The sequence below is a fragment of the Drosophila miranda genome, chromosome 2, assembly GCF_003369915.1.
Source record: "Drosophila miranda strain MSH22 chromosome 2, D.miranda_PacBio2.1, whole genome shotgun sequence".
NCBI lineage: Eukaryota > Metazoa > Arthropoda > Insecta > Diptera > Drosophilidae > Drosophila > Drosophila miranda.
This window is the reverse complement of record NC_046675.1, coordinates 8,912,087-8,930,237: the sequence shown is the minus strand read 5'-3', so window position 1 is coordinate 8,930,237 and position 18,151 is coordinate 8,912,087. Positions and strand designations below refer to the sequence as shown.

Below are 18,151 nucleotides of genomic sequence, written 5' to 3'. Positions count from 1 at the left end.
CCCAAGAAATACGCGCAATTAATTAAAGCGTCCAAAGTGTCATAAACCAGGGACTCAAGGGGGCAGCGAAGCCCTGCAAGAGCTGTCAATTAAATGAAGAAACCGAAACCGTGAAAGTCGAGGACTGACCCATACTTGTGCTCCATGTTTTGCTCCCCCTCTTTTCCTTTTTACCTCGCTATCTCTTTCTCTGTTGGCCGCACGGAAGTGTTGTGCCTGCGATTTATTGTGGGCGTGTCACTTGCAGCCGGGAAAACACTAAAAAAAAAGCCCTCGACGCCACAGTGGGGGAGTGAAAAATAAAGGTCATAAAATTGTTCGTTTATGCCACAGCATTTTCGGATAAGATGGGGTGGCGGAGGGGTTAGGGTCTTACGATAAAAGAATTTCGTGTCCGCGAGTCGGGCCTTTCATATTTACCTTATGGCCGCGTACAAATTGAATTTTAAACATTTTCGTTTGCACATAAATTGCTTTTACTTCGGCCTGGTCCTTGCCCTCTTTGGGGTTTATGCACATTTCTGCTGACATACATTTCGAGGGTTTTTCCAGATCATTTGCCTTGCAAAGTCTTTTTTTATTGGAGGGGCGGCCAGCACCGCGAAAAGCAGTCTAATATGTTGACTCGTTAGACGAATCCTTTGGGCACAAGTTGTGCTCTTCAGCTGAAGTTGGAACTCATCTCAATCCAAAGGTGACATTGTTGTCTTCTCCCACATAAAACTTCCACTTGAGTCCAACTACTACCGCAATGGCTGTTATCTCCTGCATACTCGCATAATAGATTTTTGCGGTTTCTGTACAACGTTTCCTTTAGCTGCATGCAAATGTTCAGGTTCTCAAGTGCCAAAGGCATGTAGCCCAAGAAAAATTTGGCTAGCTATCCGGAAGAATGCAGGACCTGAATCCTGCCACAATAAGGGGGGAGGGAGTGCGCCACATCCCCGTTCCTGAACCAATCTGGGACAATGTTGCGGCCCCCGAAACTTTACAAATTGCCTCAGCTGAATGTGGGCGTGTGTGTTTCGTGTGTTGAGGCTTTTCCTATGTTTGATTTATAGGCTGCCCCCGCTTCTGTCCTGTCCTGTTGCAGTGCTGTCCAGCCCTGCCCAGTCCTCCGGAACACACCCCCACATGCAAAGCAATGTTTATGGTGTTTTTGTCCAGCAATACGCTGGGCGGACAACACGTTCGAACTTTTACGAGCCGGCTCGAAATGCCCAGAGTACGCTCCACGTGCACCGTGTGGCATGGCAACTTTAGTGAGTGCATCAATGATATTGTTTCTCTCGTATTTTACGACCACCAACGGACACACACTTGGGCAGAGGCTCAACAACGAACGTCTGGTACAAGTCCGAGGAGGAGTAATTAGAAAGATGGAAGCTCCTTGAATGCGAATGCGAATGCCCCGAGAGTGGCATCCATGGACATCTGTCGGTTCATCATGCGGCTTTCAATCGGATATTGTGTGGCAGGGCAAAGCCGTGCATGACGGATTGCCATTGATTGTGCGAACACTCGAGCCACTCGAGCAATGGGCCTCCAGTGTTTGGTGTTAGCCCAGACAGGCGGAAGCAAAACCATATGCCCGTAAAATATGATGCTGGGAACAAAGGCACAGGCACAAGCGGCACAAACCGAGCCGAATGATGCTGCCAAGACCAATACAGTCGGCAGCAGACAGTTAAAGGTAGCAGGCAACACCGTGGCATCTCCAGTAACACCGCCAACAACCGCACAAAAGTGAAAGTGACAAAGCAGAGCAGCAAAGAGGAAGAAGCTCGAGCGGCAATGACAATGCCAATGCTGTCTGCTGTCTGCTGTATACTTAAGGCATTAAAAACATTGTACCCCAGAGAAAGACAAGACACACAGGCAGTACGTAAAATTAAACTAAACGCAGATGCAACAAAAGGCAAAACAAAAGCAAAAGCAACAGTTCGTCATTAACAAACTAAGCGGAAAGATCTTCCTCTGGCAGCTACCAGTATATGTTGTAGTATTCCTCTCGCAAAACACCGACTAGAAGTTGGCCGAAAGATAAAAGCCTCACTCAAAGAAAAACTTTCTGCAATTTTGCACATTTCCAGCGCTCGGTGGGGGCGGGGTCGGGTGCGGCGGAAAAGCGCAATGCTACAGATACTAAAAGAGTTTTAAAGTTTTCACACTTTTTCCATGGCATTCCCACAATTGCGGTCTTAAATGGGGGTTCGAAAGAAAACTTGCCATTCAAACGATTCAATTTAATTAAACGGATGGCTATTGCGGGTCAGCTGTGGCACTTTTGCCCGCTAAATCCCACAAAGAAGTGTGCAAACTAGAGAGAATTATGTTCATAATGTGAAGAAATTACTTCTTAATTAGTTTCGCAAGTCTGCCAAGAACTTTTCCCTAAAATGCTTAATTATTTGTACTTCCCTTTTTTGTTGGGGATAAGCATAAATTTAGCGAATAACTGGATTAGATGGAACCTAATTGTTTGAGGGAAAAGTAAACTGTGAAAACGGGGTCAGCGGAAAGTTAGTTAAGGGAAAGTTGAAAGTATAATCCTTAGGGAGCTCAACCAAAAGGCCATGAAAGATGAGTGCTACTGGGTGGAAAAGTTCAAATGAAAAATTCAAGACACTGTTGTTTTTTTTTTCGTAATTTTGTCACCGTTGTTTTTTTTTATTGAGCATAAAGTACTTATTCTAGTATAATTAAAATATATATATATTTATGTGTATGCATGGAGCATTGTGTCAAGCCCCGCTAAATCATCTTCTATATCATCATCATCATTATTATCATCATCATTATTATCTTCTTCTGCCATCGCTCTTTCGGGCGCCCAAGCGAGGTTCCCATCCAAGGAACCCGCACTCGTCGCCTATTAGCTAATAGAATTTTCAGGGCAAAGTTTAGGGTTTTCAGACTCTGGTCGGACGAAGTGCGACTGACAGATGGAAAGATATGGAAAGTAGTATAGTGGGAGAGAGAAAGTGAGTTTGGAAAAGTATTATATACAAAAGACATGGGCGGAAAGCACTATCCCATTTGCGGGCGTGGTTGGGGCTAGCGATCCGAGCGGAGACTAGCCCCGTTTTGGGGGCATGTGGCTGTGTCGGGGACCAGAAGAAGGGACACATGTGTGGTAGAAGATCGTCACGTTTCGGGTCAAGTCGCAGTGTTTGTGGTGTTGGTGGTCATGCTGATGTGTGGTTAATGTTGATGTCGATGTGGTGGAGATTCTGTGAGAGAGTGGGGGGCGTGTCAACGACAGGACTAGTCAGCAGCTTGAGCCGAAGTTGAGTTCGAAGTTCGTATGGTAGATGGTGGATGGAGAGATTCTTAGTAGGGGCCGGACTTGCCGGGTGGGCCGTAGTTGCTGGACGGGGCCGAGATGGAGCCGCTGTCGCCGCCGGTGAAGCCACCATCGCCGCCGGTGGTGTAGCCGCTGCCAGAGTTGGACTGAGTGAAGCCACCGCTGCCGCCACCGGAGATGCCACCGGAGATGCCACCTGAGATACCGCCAGACTCCTTCTGGGTCTTGTACTTGATGAAGTACACCTCGGGCTTTGAGGGCTGTGTGGGTGCCGGTGTGGGGATGACAATGTCCTGCTGGTCCTCGGGCTTCTTCACCAACACATAGACCAAGGTCTTCTCCTCGTTCTGGGGCTGCAGGGGGATGACTGGAGCCTGGTACGAGGGCGGGGATGGGGCCTTAATGAAGATGATCTTGTAGTGCTTCTGCGACTGGCCAACTGGCAGGTTGGGGCGCTGACGCACTTCGTCCTGCTCTGGTGGCGGCACATGCACGTAGATGTGCTTCTGCACTAAGGTGGTGCCACCGCCGCCGCCGCCGCCGCCTCCACCTCCGAATCCGCCAATGCTGCCGCCTGCAAAGTGAATTTAAATTATAGTTAACTCGGAATCGAAGATGCACTCTTTTCTCACGCACCTCCTCCGAATCCGCCACCGGAGCTGCCGCCGAATCCACCTCCGAAGCCACCGCCTCCTCCTCCTCCGCCACCGGAGCCGCCGCCGAATCCACCACCGAAGCCACCGCCTCCTCCGCCGCCGCTGCCACCTCCAAATCCACCACTAGAGCCACCTCCGAAACCGCCGCTGGAGCCACCTCCGAATCCTCCACTAGAGCCACCTCCGAAACCGCCGCTGGAGCCACCTCCAAAGCCGCCGCCGGAGCCACCGCCGCCTCCGGGACGGTTGTAGTTGTAGCCGGCCTCAGGACGGGCCGCGGCCAGGGCCAGACAGGACATAAGAATGAAGGCTTTCATGGCTGCTTAGTCACGGGTTGAGTGGACGGAAAAGACGCGTTGCTTGGATTCTCTTGGATCTTGGGTCACGGGTTCTTAGAGACTCGGATTCTCTGATTCTCGGTTACGATCTAACACGCACACACTTTGCACTGGCACTATCACAGTAATCCTAGGTCTGTGGTGTGTGTGGTCGAGTGTGTTTTTGGGTTGTTTTGGGAGAAGACAAGACAGAGGTATCGAGTTAGGACGATGATGCTGGAACACTGCAGGATTGCTGTTGTAGAGCCTCACGTTTCTGTATCCTCGACTGCTTGCTCGGATGTTGTTTATTAGACCAAATCAAATGCTTCACTGACGAACCACTGCAGCCGCATCATCAATTTATACAGAAATCCAGCTAGATGCACAGCACGGCAGCGGCGGCTGTGGCTGTGGCTGCCTGCCACAGAGCGCGGCACAGCGGACACCAACACCAACTCCAACACATTCGCAGTCCAATGGATGCGAGAGGGTTTTTGCTATGCTCATGATGATGTTGATGATGATGCGACTTTTGGGCACTGCGCATGCGTGGCCAGGCCAAGCGAGCTGGCCAATAATGAGACTCTGCTTTTGGCCATCTCTCTCTCTGAGTCTGAGTGCGAGTGTCTGTGGCTGTGCCTCTGTCTGGCATCGGGGTTAACGTTGGCGTCTGTCTGTGTAGGCTGCTGGCAAGTGAAACCGAAATTACCGCACAATCAACTTATTACAGCACAGCAACAACAGCTTCACTTCGCTCTACCAACGTTGATTTCCCGTTGTCGGATGTACTGGAGAGTCCGAGTCAGACTCAGTGCCAGACTCTCACTCTCTGGCCAAGTCTCTGGCTCTGGCTCTGGCTCTGGCTATGTCTCTGCTCCAGTCACAGTCTGTACCCAATGTCGTGCACTTTCGCTCTCACCGCTGGGCTCTAAGGCCTGGGACCTGGACTGGGATCTCGACTGGGTCTCGGGTGCCGCACTTGAGCGTCAGCTGGCCAACAGAGCAGGCGACTCTGGCTTTCCTTTGGCTTGGAAATTTCTGCACACGCTCACGATCACGAGCGGAGGAAAGTGAAAATCAAAAGAAAATCCCCCGATACTGCTGCTGTGCTCTGCACTCGAATGCTAACAATGGCAATTTGAATAATTTTCGAGACTTGTGCGAGTGTTTGTGGATTGTCTTTGGGTTGCCTCTGGGACCATTGTGTTGTGGGGGGGAATTTATTTTCATATGACAAATGCGAATACGTGCTATGATAGATGACTGACTGGAATGAGTGTATGTGGATGTACATAGATGTGCCTGTGAGTGTTTTTATGAGTGTGCAAGTGTGCCACTGTGCAAGGCCTACGATTCAGAGATTTGCCGAAAAGATAATTCATTAAAACTGGGTTGGTCGTGTCTGGGGTACAGAAGTATAAATTGTCAAACGGGATTAGCCTTGGGACTAGCCCCTAGTCAAAAAACACTTCCTTCAACTTCCTTTTCCATAACAATTACATAGATTTTAGTGTTTCTCCAGGGGTATTCCCGTATTTATTCAGCATTTATATCTTTTTTAAAATTAAGTTTATGCCTCTATATAATACCTATAAAATACGATTTTTTCTTGTGGCTTTTTCCTGCTTGAATCATCTTTTGTATTCTTCATTCACTCTTTGCTATTCAGTCGGTTAATTGCGTTAAGTTTAATGAAGTGGTCTGGCAGATCGAACGAACTTAACGTTCAATGAACCGAAGATAATGGCGAGAAAGGTGTGGGATAAAGTCGGTGAGAGAAGAAAGGCAAATTGTCCGAACGCTTTTTCAATTAGTTGCCAATTTTCGGGTCAGCAATTTCATGGGTTGAGATGAGGTTTTTAATTTTTTTAAAAAACTCTGCCTTTCCCAGAAATGAAGCCGAGAAGTCTCAAAGAAGAGTACAATGATGGGATTGTTTCTTGATTTAATTGAAAATCAAATAGGAATAAGCCCCAATTTTAAACAACCTACAAATACATAAATGTATTTCACTTTTTGACACTTTACAAGTCTTTGTTCGACGACACTCGAGTGCTTGAGCCACTCAGCAGCCCACTCGATTACTCATGTTCGTGGCTAATGGATTGGGGCTTTCTTCAATCCGGCCAATTATTTGCGAGTGGTATTGAATCTAGCGGATTATCATGGTTATAAACGGCGCTTGACTAACGACCATTGCGGATTGGATAGAGTGGGTCGGGTCGGGCCTATCTAATTATCCCCCAAGCGGCCGACTGGTAAATCCATCAGAGGGAAAACAAATCTTCAGTTTATGATTAAGATGCCAAATGGCTGAAACCCGTTGTCGATCGGAATCATAAAACTAATAATAATAAAATTAAAAGGCAACTGCAGTCAGCTGTCAATGGAAATGGATATGAGATTCGTCCATGCGCAGCATTTCCTGCCAAAACAATTCCCGTGCAGAGTGCAGATTTCACCTTGAATCTCTCAGATCTTGCGTAACCAAACCAAAGCTCCGAGCCGAACTTCGGGCCAAATCAGAGCCAATGGCCAGACCAGGCCAGGAGCCAGCCGGGCCATATGCAAAAATCGTTTTCGGCTAACGAGCGACTTTTCGTGTATTGACAGACTTGTACAAGCTGCTGCATTGCCAAAATAAATAGCTCCACTGCAATGAACCAATGTGGGAAACGGAATGCAATTCAATGTCGAAATTAAAGCCAGACCGAACACCCGCAAAGCGCTACAGAGCAGGCTGCCACATTTGGAGCAATGGGAATGCAAATCGGGATCCAAGTTCGAGTTCGCATCCGATTCCACGCTAAGCGGTTGCCTTGAAGTACAGATCAAGGCTAAGGCTGGCTAATTTTATTCGCTTTCTGTGGCTTTTGTTAGGAATTTCCAACACTCAAATGGTTTTTCTTTCTCCTAAACTTCCGAATGCCGTTGGGGGAAAAGCGCCAAAAGCGCAGCGCACCAATCGCCGAAAAAGAAACCGCAATGCTGGCGATAAATCTCACGCTAAACAATGTGGCCAAGAGCCAACCGTCAATGGGGAGTATCGGGGCTCTGGGGCCCAATGAAATATATATATATAAATGGGAAGCATCTCTTTGGGGATATATGTACCATCTTTAAGGGCAATTAGTTGACTATAATTGTGGTATTTATGGGAGGTTTAAATGGTAAATTTATTTAATTACTATGCAAATTTATCTCGCTTAACCTCTGCCTCTCCACTGTGCAAATACGACTTGCCGCCGGGCCGCGGCAAAGTGCTCCCCGACAGCTCTGCAGATGGCTGAACTTTAATCGAAGAGAGCTGCCGCCTGGGGGAGGGAGGCAATGCTTGTTGCATAAAAGATGCAATGCGGCTTCGGCTGACTGTGCAATGCTTCCATGACACTGAAAGATAGCGCTGCCCCACGCTCGGCGCACGCAACGGGAGCAGCTTTAGCTCATCCCTATGCAACGGGAGGGATTTCGATGGATAGTGGTGGTTGCTATGTAGATGGTGGCTGGTGGATGGTGGCTGCCGGATGGCGGGTAGGAAGCTGGCGACGACGACGACAGTTGTTGCTTCCTGCATCTATTGTCGCTTGTTATTGCCAGCGGGGATTGGGGCAAAGATGGAGGATGGCTTTGGCGATGGCTTTGGTGGCATCTCCTCCGTCTGCCCAGCGCCACTTCCTGCTTGTTAAGCAAACGAAGAGAGCAAGAGAGAGACTCAGACGCAGACAAAGACAGAGACAGAGACGTGCAACGTGCAAATTTTTTGATTGTTGAATACGAATTTTGTTTAAGTTTTGTGTAAATTTTTTATTTGGTTGCAGCATGAACGGTTTTTGCCGTTTGACTGCTTCGCTTTTACATTTGACATTTTTGGTGGCACTAGATGTGGCCTCTGCTGTTGCTGCCGCTGTGGATGTTTCAGATGTTGTAGATGTTGCCGCTGGCGCCAAATGCATCTCCCATCTGTCCACGATGGTATCATCGTTGGATAGGCAAGATTCAGGCAAGATTTGCAGACTTATTATTTATTGTATGTTTGTTTCTCCGATTGTCTTCGATGTTCGCTTCAATTGAAAATGTTGCTGCTGTTGCAGTTGCTGTTGCTGTTGCGGTTGCTGGTCGCTCACTTTTAAATGCTAATTAGTGTCAGCGACTTTTTGCTGAAGATTTCGGTTTCGGCCTCCTCGTTTAATTGTTGACCATTTGGCAATTTAAAGTTGCCCCGAAAGCCACGTTGCAGCAAATTGTCTAAGGTCACCGGCAAATGAAAATGTTTATGTCCGATAACGAATAGGCCACTCGGAATGGTCCCTCGGAGACTTAGACACTCGGTCAGGTGTCTCTTAGACACCCGAAATATCACTGCAAGCCTTGTCTTTAAGCTTGGCTCAAACCGTTTGTCATTAACCTTCGCTCACAGCCGGCAATTAAAAGTTGTTTCGTGTGACTTGATAAAGTAATTTGGGATTTGGATTAGTTTGTGTCCTCAACAGATGTTGGCTTAACTTTGCATATAGTTTTCTCTTAAATTAAGGGATAAAGGTCCTCTAAATTTTGGCTTAAAGTTCCACAGGATGTTTGGATAAAAGTAAAATCCAATTTATTTGCCTCCTGAACCTGCTCTGTGCTCTGTGCTCGCCCATCCAACCGCATTCCAATTCTATTATAAGCAAACGGTTCGCAGAACCATTTTCCTTTTCCACTTTCCTTTTAGTTGGGAAGGGCTTCGAGCTGGTCTCCTCGATGGCCCCCAACATCAGCTGCTGACTTGCAATTTTTTGCTCACATTTCAGGGGCCACAAGAAGGAGCTGTTAATTTAATTGCAGTACGTGTGAGCGTGAATGTGTGAGTGTAACCGAATGGTGCACATGGGTAGACCAGTATTCTTTTGAGCACATTTCAGTCGTGTGGCGCCGGGCATTTCTGCTTGAAATTCGCATGACTTTCAGCCATTGAGGGATGTAGTCGTGTGACCGTGTGGCCATGTGATGGGGCAGCGCACTTTTAATATGCATTCGTCTTCTAATGGGCTGCAATTTCCGTTGAATGTTACATTACATCCAATTTGCTCGCCAGTGTACGGACACCCCTGACATTTGTAGGAGACAACAAGGCGACAACACCCCACCATTGCCTGCCTTACTTTTCAAGCTTTTCGGGACCTTTTCAGGATCTAACTGGCAAATGGAAAATGGAAAAGTCGTGTCGCGCGGCAAACACATTAATCATGCGGTTGCAGTTGCACTGCACACGTGCCACATGTCTCCCCTTATGGAGAGCTCCGCGCAGTTCACACATTTAGCAGTGTTTGAAGTTGCAGGCAAACACTTGGCACCACAAACTTATCCAGAGCTGAAAGTTGGAGCAGCAGTTCTCTAGGAGTTGCCGCTTCTCACTTGAGGTGGCAGCCAGCTGGGATCTGACATAGTAACACGACCCCGAGTCGAGCGGGCTGCAACAACGGAAACGAGTTTCGGTTTCCTTTCAACCGAAGGCGCACGCCTTGACTGCCAAAAAGCAAACTCAAGCCCAAACCCAAACCCAAACTCAAATTCAAATTCAAATCCAAATCGAAAGCAAACGGCGGGGAAAATCTGGGTCGGTGTTGCCTGCAATTAAATGCATTACGTTGGAGGCGCCCGCCCATAAATGCGAATGGCTTCATAAAACGGGGCGCGCAGCATGTCGTATGCGTAATTTTACAAATAAAGTGCAATTCGAGGCGCAAGGCTGGAAGCTGCCACCGAGGCTCTCGTCGCTATCGTCGCTCTCGAAGCGAAAACGTGTGAAAAAGAAACTTTTAGCTGCGATTCCAATTGTGCTCCAGCCTGCTCTTTATGTCTGCCCGTATCGTAAAAGTTTAGTTAATGAAATCGTAAAAGTCAGGCAGCATTGAGGGAGAAACAATCAAGCCGAGACGCCGCCGCGTTGCCCGGATGAAGGACGACTTGTGTCTGCGGCAACAAAAGATACCAGCGGATGGATTATGCATTGAATGCCAATGAGGTTCGCCCTCACACAGATTTGCATTTGTCGAAATTGAGTTGCACTCGTCAGCTACACGATTATTTGCAATTGATTCACTCGGAGTCCGGAGTCGCAGCCGGAGATGGAATTTTAAATATCTCTGTTTCACAGCTCCCATGGAGTCACCCCCCGCGCCCCCAGCAAATATGCAGCGAAAAAGTTGAAATTGTGGAAGTTGGAGTTGAAGAGAAATCTTGAAATTGGAATTGGGTTTATAATGCCAATTGTAGTGTAATTTTGCTCTGGGGATCCCATGGGGCGGGTGGGTTAAGCTGTATGGGATTGCGGTCACTGAGGCGATTGTGTCTCTCCAAATGCATATTTAATGGGTGACAATCGCTTGGTGACATCAAAAAGGTTTTCCAAATTTGTTTGCGCATTTCCTGGAACCAAATTTGGACGCAGCAGCTGCACGTGCCCCAAGCCCAACGAGACACTCCGTCACGTGCGATTTTCGCCCCATCGATCCAACATTGCCTTTGCATTTGCATATCTGTCGAAATAACTCATCAAAGCGTCAGCCGTTGGAGCCATCTACGAGTACTCCTCCTCCGAACGTGGCCAATTCCGCTGGAGTTGGCTTTGTGGGCTGGCTATGGGTCTGTGACTGGAGTCAGAGCTAGAGTTAGAGTTAGAGTCTTGGATACTTTGTGTAATTTGGCGCGTTGGCAACTGTGGAAGAAGATAATGCAAATGGTCATTAGGCGCAGAGTTGGATTTGCAACTTTATTGGCCGGCTTATGTAATCGTGTGTCTTGTGGCCAGAAGAAACCACAATTATTTAAATTGCGCTGTCGAAGATGTAAAGATGCGTGGCCAGTGCCAGTGCCAGCTCCAGTGCCAGTGCCTGTGCCTGGCATTCCTTTTACTTTTGCGGCATCCCAAAAACAGACTTAGCACCAGGCATCTTTACGTATATCTTGGTATCTTTTGTATCTTTCCATTGTTGCGTGTGGCAACAGAGTTTCCTTGGCTTCTCGCTCAAGTGGTCACTGCATTCCTCTCCATAATTCTGCTTCTGATGTCACAGATCTTTGCGGTTGGGTACACTCCTTGAACTCCTTAAAGCATTCGAGGAGACTTTCAGAATCTGTCATTGTATGCGTTTGGAGCCTTGAATTCATTTGTTGAAATCATTTTAAGGGCCTTGTAATTGAGTTTGCCAGTGGAAAAGCATTACCAGAGTGAAGGGAGCACGACGGCACCCACCCCACCCCGCTGTAAATTGCTATTAAATTTCGAATGCCCATGAAAATCTGCTTCATCCGGACCATCGCGCAGCAAGGAGCCAAGGATCTCTCCAACAAGTTTCGGCACAATGTAATTGAAGTTGACAGCAGAGCAAAAAGTTTGGTTTTTGTTTAGGGTGGGAGAGGGGTATTCGTATTGTAAACAAGATGCGAAACACGAAATCATATTTTGCGCAAATGGGTTTCAGTTTTCACACTTTTGAGGACGCCACGACTGAGACAACAGACGGAAATCTGAGGTCAGAAGATTGATTGAGCGTAGGCATGCCATGGCCCAAAGCCATTCGTTTCCAGGGCAGGGCCAGGGGCGGTGCCGGAGCAAGGCCAATGGGGAAAACACTTTGGACCAAAATAAACAGAGAGGAAGCCAAAAAAAAACTTGTTAAAATCAATTAAGGGCACCCTCAGCCACTGACAGACCGAAAAGTGAAAGAACGGCCGACAAATGACAGTCGAATCAAAGAGTGGAGTGGACCATCGCTCGGTTACGCAACAGCACCATCAGGATGCAATCGGAATCAAGTTATGAAAGATGAGAGACTGCGGCAGTGGTCTCTGCTTCGATTGAAGCAACAGAGTGCAACAGAGCGGCGCGATAATCAATGCGATTTATGGCGACTGCAAAACGCGTGGCAAACGCGCCAAAAAGGATTCACTCCGAAGACCGGCTGCCGGGATCGATCGCCCCCAACTCCCTCACCACATCTGCATGGCCCCCGAACCCGAACCACCGCTGCAGTCCTCGCCCTCGTCGATTAGGTAAGCGGCCAGTCGAAGCGTAAATTGAGCCAAAGATAAACGACCAGTCCCGGACTTCAAACAGAGATTGAGATTCCCATCGGATCTGGCAAGGCGAACTTTACTTTCGCTTTTGCGGTTAAGACGCGGCTGAAGACGATGCCTGTTTTATATCTGTATTTCTTCGGGTTTTGTCCGTCTTTGGCCGCGACCAATATTATTCACTTTGCAGAGGCTCGTAATTAATGTGAATGCTTAGCCGGGATCTGAATATGCCACTCTGAGTGGCAGTTGCATTACTCATTTATCTGCAAAGGAAAAGGATTTTGTACCAGGCACTTGTTCACATTGAAAGGGTTACATGTCCACTTTGATAACTGCTGGGAGTGGGAGGAGGGCTCATCTGAGGTATGAAGATCTGAGGGCACATCTTAAGTGAGGAGACCAATCAAATCTCGCGCGTTTGGAAATTTTTTATTTTTGATGTGAGTGTTCAACATTGCTGATTCTTATAACACAGAATGTTGAACATATCACAGTCTTTGGGACATCAGGTTCATAAATCTATCCCTTCAGAGTTCCCGTCCCTTCAATCTGTAGAGGGTATCCAGAAAAAGCTCTGAGAATCGAATATTTACACTGAGATTTGGAAATCGGAATAAGAAAGTTTTTTACTTATATTTTACAATTAATATTAAAATATGTTATTAAATATATTCAAATAGATTAAAAATTTAATTAAATATAATATATAAAGCGTTTTATATTTTGGTTGGATATCGACAAAAAAATCTTTTCACTTTGTTTTTTTTAATTAAAAACCGGTTATTTAATTTAATTAATAAATTTTTTTTCCATTTTTTGCCACTTGCTCTGATTTTCCACTGTCTATACATATGTATATCATAGAGGCATTCAATCTTTAGACAGTGTAAGGCTTATTCCCTCCCTTTCGCAGTACACCTGTACAGTACATATATATCTAGGGTATCCACCTCTCGTGGTGATTTTTGGGTTTCAATTATATCAGTAATTTGATTTGGTGTGTATTTGCATGCAAATGTGGCTGCCGTTGCTTGTTTTGCCTGTTTCTGTTGCCTCAACTGGTGCTGCTGCTGCTGCTGCTGCTGCTGAGGTTGTTACTGCATCTGGTGTTGTCATCGTTTCAGTTGTTAAAGCACTCCGAAACCGCTTCAATTGGCAGCGCAAATATTAATGAGCGAACGTGTCCGAGATGTTGACGATGCCCGACGGGGCAGGCGATGGGGCGGCCACGACTTGGTATGCAATGTGGTGATAATTGTCCCTTAACCAAAATGACTTAATCGAAAATGCGGAAAAGATGATCAATGGGGAGAAAGATAGTGAAAAGACAGGGGCTTACATCATTGGCCTGAGGCATACAAGAGAAAGAGCGCGTATTCTGTGGCAAGGCCAAGTCATAAAACACCAAATTGCAGGCAATTTAAACACCTCCAAAGCGATAAGTCCCAAGGCACTTTGCCACCTGGCATGGCAGCTCACGCACTTGTGTGATGAGGGACGCGGACACCAGACCGGACCTGGGGCACGCCAACGGATGCGGGGCATTATTTTGCGTGAAAAATGTATAAACATTTGGCAAGTTTCTTTCGAGTTTTAGATACATCTACTGACTGCCGATCCGCCCCAAAACACATCATCATCATCGACTAACACACACATATTGAAAGACAGGGAGACAGGCAGACACACGCACTTGACACGCGGCTCGATTAGGAGCTTATGAAAATTGCACGAGGCACGGAAAAGGTCACTGGTGGAACTGGTTTCGATCTAGCTGCCACGGATTCGCGGATTTTCCCGTAGTTGCCACAACGAATCGAACCGAAACGAAACGAAACGAAACCGCAAGTGGTCGCATTAACGAGCTGACCATTTGTAACCTTGTAGACCTTGCCACAGTTGCAGGCTTGCGAATTTGCAACAGCCTGCCGGCAACCCACAGTCCCCCACCCATCCCCCTGCCAAAATCACAGTCCACAGTCTGGTTTTTGGTCTGGTCTGGCCAAGGCGAAGGAACCCGCTGAACATTTAACCTTTCGAATGGGGAAACGTGTCAGGAAGTGCTCTGGCATAACACCAGACCCAAGGCGAGCCCCATCCAAAATCCAAAGTGCATTCACAAGATACAAGATACAACTAGTCGTATAGTTCGTACAGTATGAGATAAATTTGGCCACGACTTTGCCCTGCAGCAGGAGACAGCCAGAAATTTACCAGCAAAAATATCGCTTTTCATAAGTACTACCACTTTTTCATATAATATATGTATGGTTTAGGATTTACTTTGCTTTAGTGTTGTTTTTCATCAATGTTTTTGATTTGCATAAAATCACCTTTAATTGGATTACTCTTTCATTGCTTTAGCTATAAATACCATTGGAATAGTAATCGGTTTACTATGAGAACCTACACGGCATCTTTTATGGCTAACAATTTTAATTGTGGGATAATCAACTTTTGTGACTCATTAAACGGGGAATTGGAAGCTCTTGGTGTAATTCAGGAAACCGTTTGAAAACGTTTTCCTATAACTTTTGCAATTGTTTTATGAAGAGCAGAGATCTTGGTAGTATGCAGAAAGGACAAGCTACCTCTTGCCAGCTTTTACAGAACTGGTTCTTCGAGTTCTTGCCAAAGTCGTTGAATCGTTGTCTGTGATTAAGTGGCCGACGTTCTTCAACTTGTAACCAATTTCTGGCCTATGGCTTTCCTATTTTTCCTCTTCCTATTTTGGCATTACATTTTCGATTGGGCTCGCTGGGAAAAGCTATCAGCCAGCCAGTTTCATTTTCCTCGCAGTAAACAGCGTGTCCAATGATTTCCCATGTGCCTGAATGGGCGTGGAGGACCACAAAAATATGCACAGGGAAGGGAATTCCAAATGTCAAGATGGGTAAGTGGAAGCCTGAAATGCATGGCCAATGCGGCTGGCTGGGCTGGCTGGGCTGGCAGTGCCATTAGCATTAGGATTATGTTTGGATTTCGGTCACACATGCAAGCCCGAGCGCGTATCTCGTGGATGCATGCAACGATGCGTTCCGTGTGCCACCGTGGCACCAAGTCTCCCGTTGCTTATGCAACGCCGCTGCAACGGTGAATGCTTGTCGCAAAACTTTTACGCAGTTATGCTAAACGATCACATTGTCGAGGCAGTTAGGCGCCGCCCTCTAATTGCCATTCGCACGAACGCATCTCCCAATGGCCAGCCGTGCATCCGATGCAGAAGCAGCATCTGTATCTGTATCTGCACCTCGAGTGCGTGCTCATGCCCCTGGCTGAGAGACTTTAATCAACCGGAGCACTCATTACTGCAATTGCTCACGTTTTAATTAAGCGGACTGGGGGCGATGCTGCTGCTGGCCAACGGCAAACATTCAGCACCACACTTCACTCCACAACACCACTCGGGGAACAACAGATACACTCTATCTGTAGCTCACGGATGCATCTATGTATCTGCATGGCCACACTGCATCGTGTCGTCTCTGCTGGTGTCGCTCCGCGCTGTCTCTGTGTGTACGAAACATGCAGAACCGTTGTTTGTTTTTCGGGCAAAAGGAGAGAAAGTGCTCTTTATTTTTGCCTGCTTCCTTCGGCATTTCTTTTGGTTACCCCTCGCCAGAGAAATGGCCAAAATAAATTTTCCCAGCCAATTTTTTGTTTTTCTTTCTTTGATAGTCTTGTGCTAACATCTTTCATTACTCAGCGAAACCAATCCGTTTTTCGGCCCTTCAGTTGTGGTTTCAATTTACAAACTCTGGAATTCGGAATCGTGAAAGAGGAAACCGAACAGCACTAGAAGGAGCTGAAGGCTTTGGCTAACCGTTAAGCACTACAGCCCTTTTAGTTGATTCAATCTTAAAGTATTATTCCAAAAGCAATACAGTACAAAAGGTTATGTTCAGATGCCTATATTCGATTCCCCGATCACCATAATCCTATAATTCTATTGAATCTTTCTTTGAGTGCAAAACAAAAACCCAACGAATTGGGGGAAGCCCCTTCGGTAGCACGCGACATTTCCGTAAACGGCAGACAATGGGACAATAGTAGAAAAAGTCACACAACACAGCAGACGACACCTTAATAGCTCCATAAAACGTAGCAACAATATCCACAAAGGCACCGAACGCACTCCCAAGACCCAAGGAGGGATTGAGGCTGGAAAAGGTCGGAGATGCTGCTGGGTCATGAGATGGGGTCCGAGTCGATGATAGCTCCCATTATTCCCGTCATGAGAGCCACTAGGCCATACGTATGGGAACGGGAGACGGGGTTCTGGAATGATATTTACTGTTGGAGCGGTTTATTTGAAAATGGCGTGACAACAACCCAGCTCAACCGTGCCACAAAAAGAGACTCTCCACTTGGGCCACTGGCCACTAATTCACTTCACAGTTTTTGGACTCCACAAGCCAGAGATGCGCTGCGGTACGCTGCGGCTTGGCCCCGGGCCGGGCCATGGCTTTAACAGCACGACGAACGTGCTGCCTTCCACTTAAGGCTACAAATCATTTTGCGGCAGATGGCAGGGCAGGCAATGGGAATAAAGTTTTTGGAAGGGATGGAGATGGAGATGGGGATGGGGATGGGGATGGGATGTAGATATAAAGTTATATGTGGATGGATGTACTCGTACTTCAACTAGTGTCTGTGTGGGATGGGAATTGCTGGCAGAAAGAAAACAAAACTCGCACACACTCCCATAGGGACACAGATAAGGATTGGCCTGGCTGTTGGCTATTACGACACTTGGCAACTGGAAGATTTATGCCGCAATTACCGCAAGTGTAAACTAATTACGGGTTTAAAGTGCCAGCAAAGAGATAATGCCGCCACACAACAAAACGAAAGCAAAGCTGGCGTTGAAGTTGACTCCACTTCTGGTGGCACTACTGATGCTGCAGCGGCACCTTCTGGTCATTAAGAGCTACCACCAGCCTCACGCCATAGTGTAGTTCAGTGGCTATTAACTGACTGGCTTATCAATTTGAGTTATTTCTACGTCGAATGGAGGAAAGTTTTGAGGGCTTTCATCCTTCATTCCCGCCACTTTTCGTGACTGCCATTTCTCAACTCCAGAGCTGGCTACCTGTTGGCCTTTTGATTGCTGTGCCCCTCTGTCTGTTTGGCCCGATGCTATCATCCTGCCAGCGCGGTAACAAATGAAAATTCAGACTGAAAATTAAATGGGGGAAATGCTCCCGTCGAGGGTGTGCTCTGTCAGACAAATAAATGCCCAGCAGCCTTTGTCCGCTTCATGGTGTTGTTCACATTTTAATTACAACGGCCTCGGTGTTGCCTCCATTGGCGCTGCCACAGGTTGGCACTGTGCCACGGCCCAGCCCCTAAAGGGGGGTAATGCGGTGCCAAGTGGTATTTCGGCTGGCAGCATGATAATCTCCGTGATGACACGGAAACCCCTGCCTGGAGCGCAGATGGATGATGTCTCGGGTTATGGGTGGAGCTGTTTTAATGCTAATCTATTTGGCTGTGTCTGCTTCGAGTCTCTTACAGCACTAGTTGCTTGGGTTCGCATTATGGCATTATGAATTCATAACTCTTTGCTGCATCTTAATTTGAATATTTGTATGCTAAGATATGACTGCACTAAATGCACAAGAACTATCAAATATTTTGTGTACAATCTTAAAGATCAAAGCTTAAACCATAACTCCAAGCGTTTCCCATCTTTGGTCATCAGACATTTGCATTGGACAAATGCATTTGGCTTGTTAGCTGTCGCCATCGCCTCCATTCATTGCGTATACGCAATGTTATATTACAGCCTCCGTTGATTGCAGCTGCCA

At 47.0% G+C, this 18,151-nt stretch overlaps 2 protein-coding genes across 4 annotated transcripts in view; both read right to left on the bottom strand.

Annotated features, from left to right (window-relative positions):
* LOC108157038 (RYamide receptor) overlaps positions 1 to 18,151 on the bottom strand; it is a 62,662-nt gene that overhangs the window by 5,818 nt on the left and 38,693 nt on the right. The gene's annotated exons all lie outside the window — the stretch shown is intronic.
* On the bottom strand, positions 2,660 to 5,540 carry LOC108157047 (pupal cuticle protein 36a). The gene is made up of 3 exons (XM_017288863.2): positions 4,554 to 5,540; positions 3,944 to 4,437; positions 2,660 to 3,881 (listed from the first exon to the last, which is right to left on the bottom strand). The coding sequence occupies exons 2-3, from the start codon at positions 4,278 to 4,280 to the stop codon at positions 3,334 to 3,336; spliced, it is 885 nt and encodes a 294-aa protein (XP_017144352.1). The 5' UTR covers positions 4,281 to 4,437; positions 4,554 to 5,540; the 3' UTR covers positions 2,660 to 3,333.

Coding starts and splice junctions, on each gene's coding strand:
- LOC108157047 (XM_017288863.2), bottom strand. CDS start 4,280: ATGAAAGCCTTCATTCTTATGTCCTGTCTGGCCCTGGCCGCGGCCCGT. Junction 3,882..3,943: donor CGGTGGCGGATTCGGAGGAG/GTGCGTGAGAAA, acceptor TTCACTTTGCAG/GCGGCAGCATTGGCGGATTC.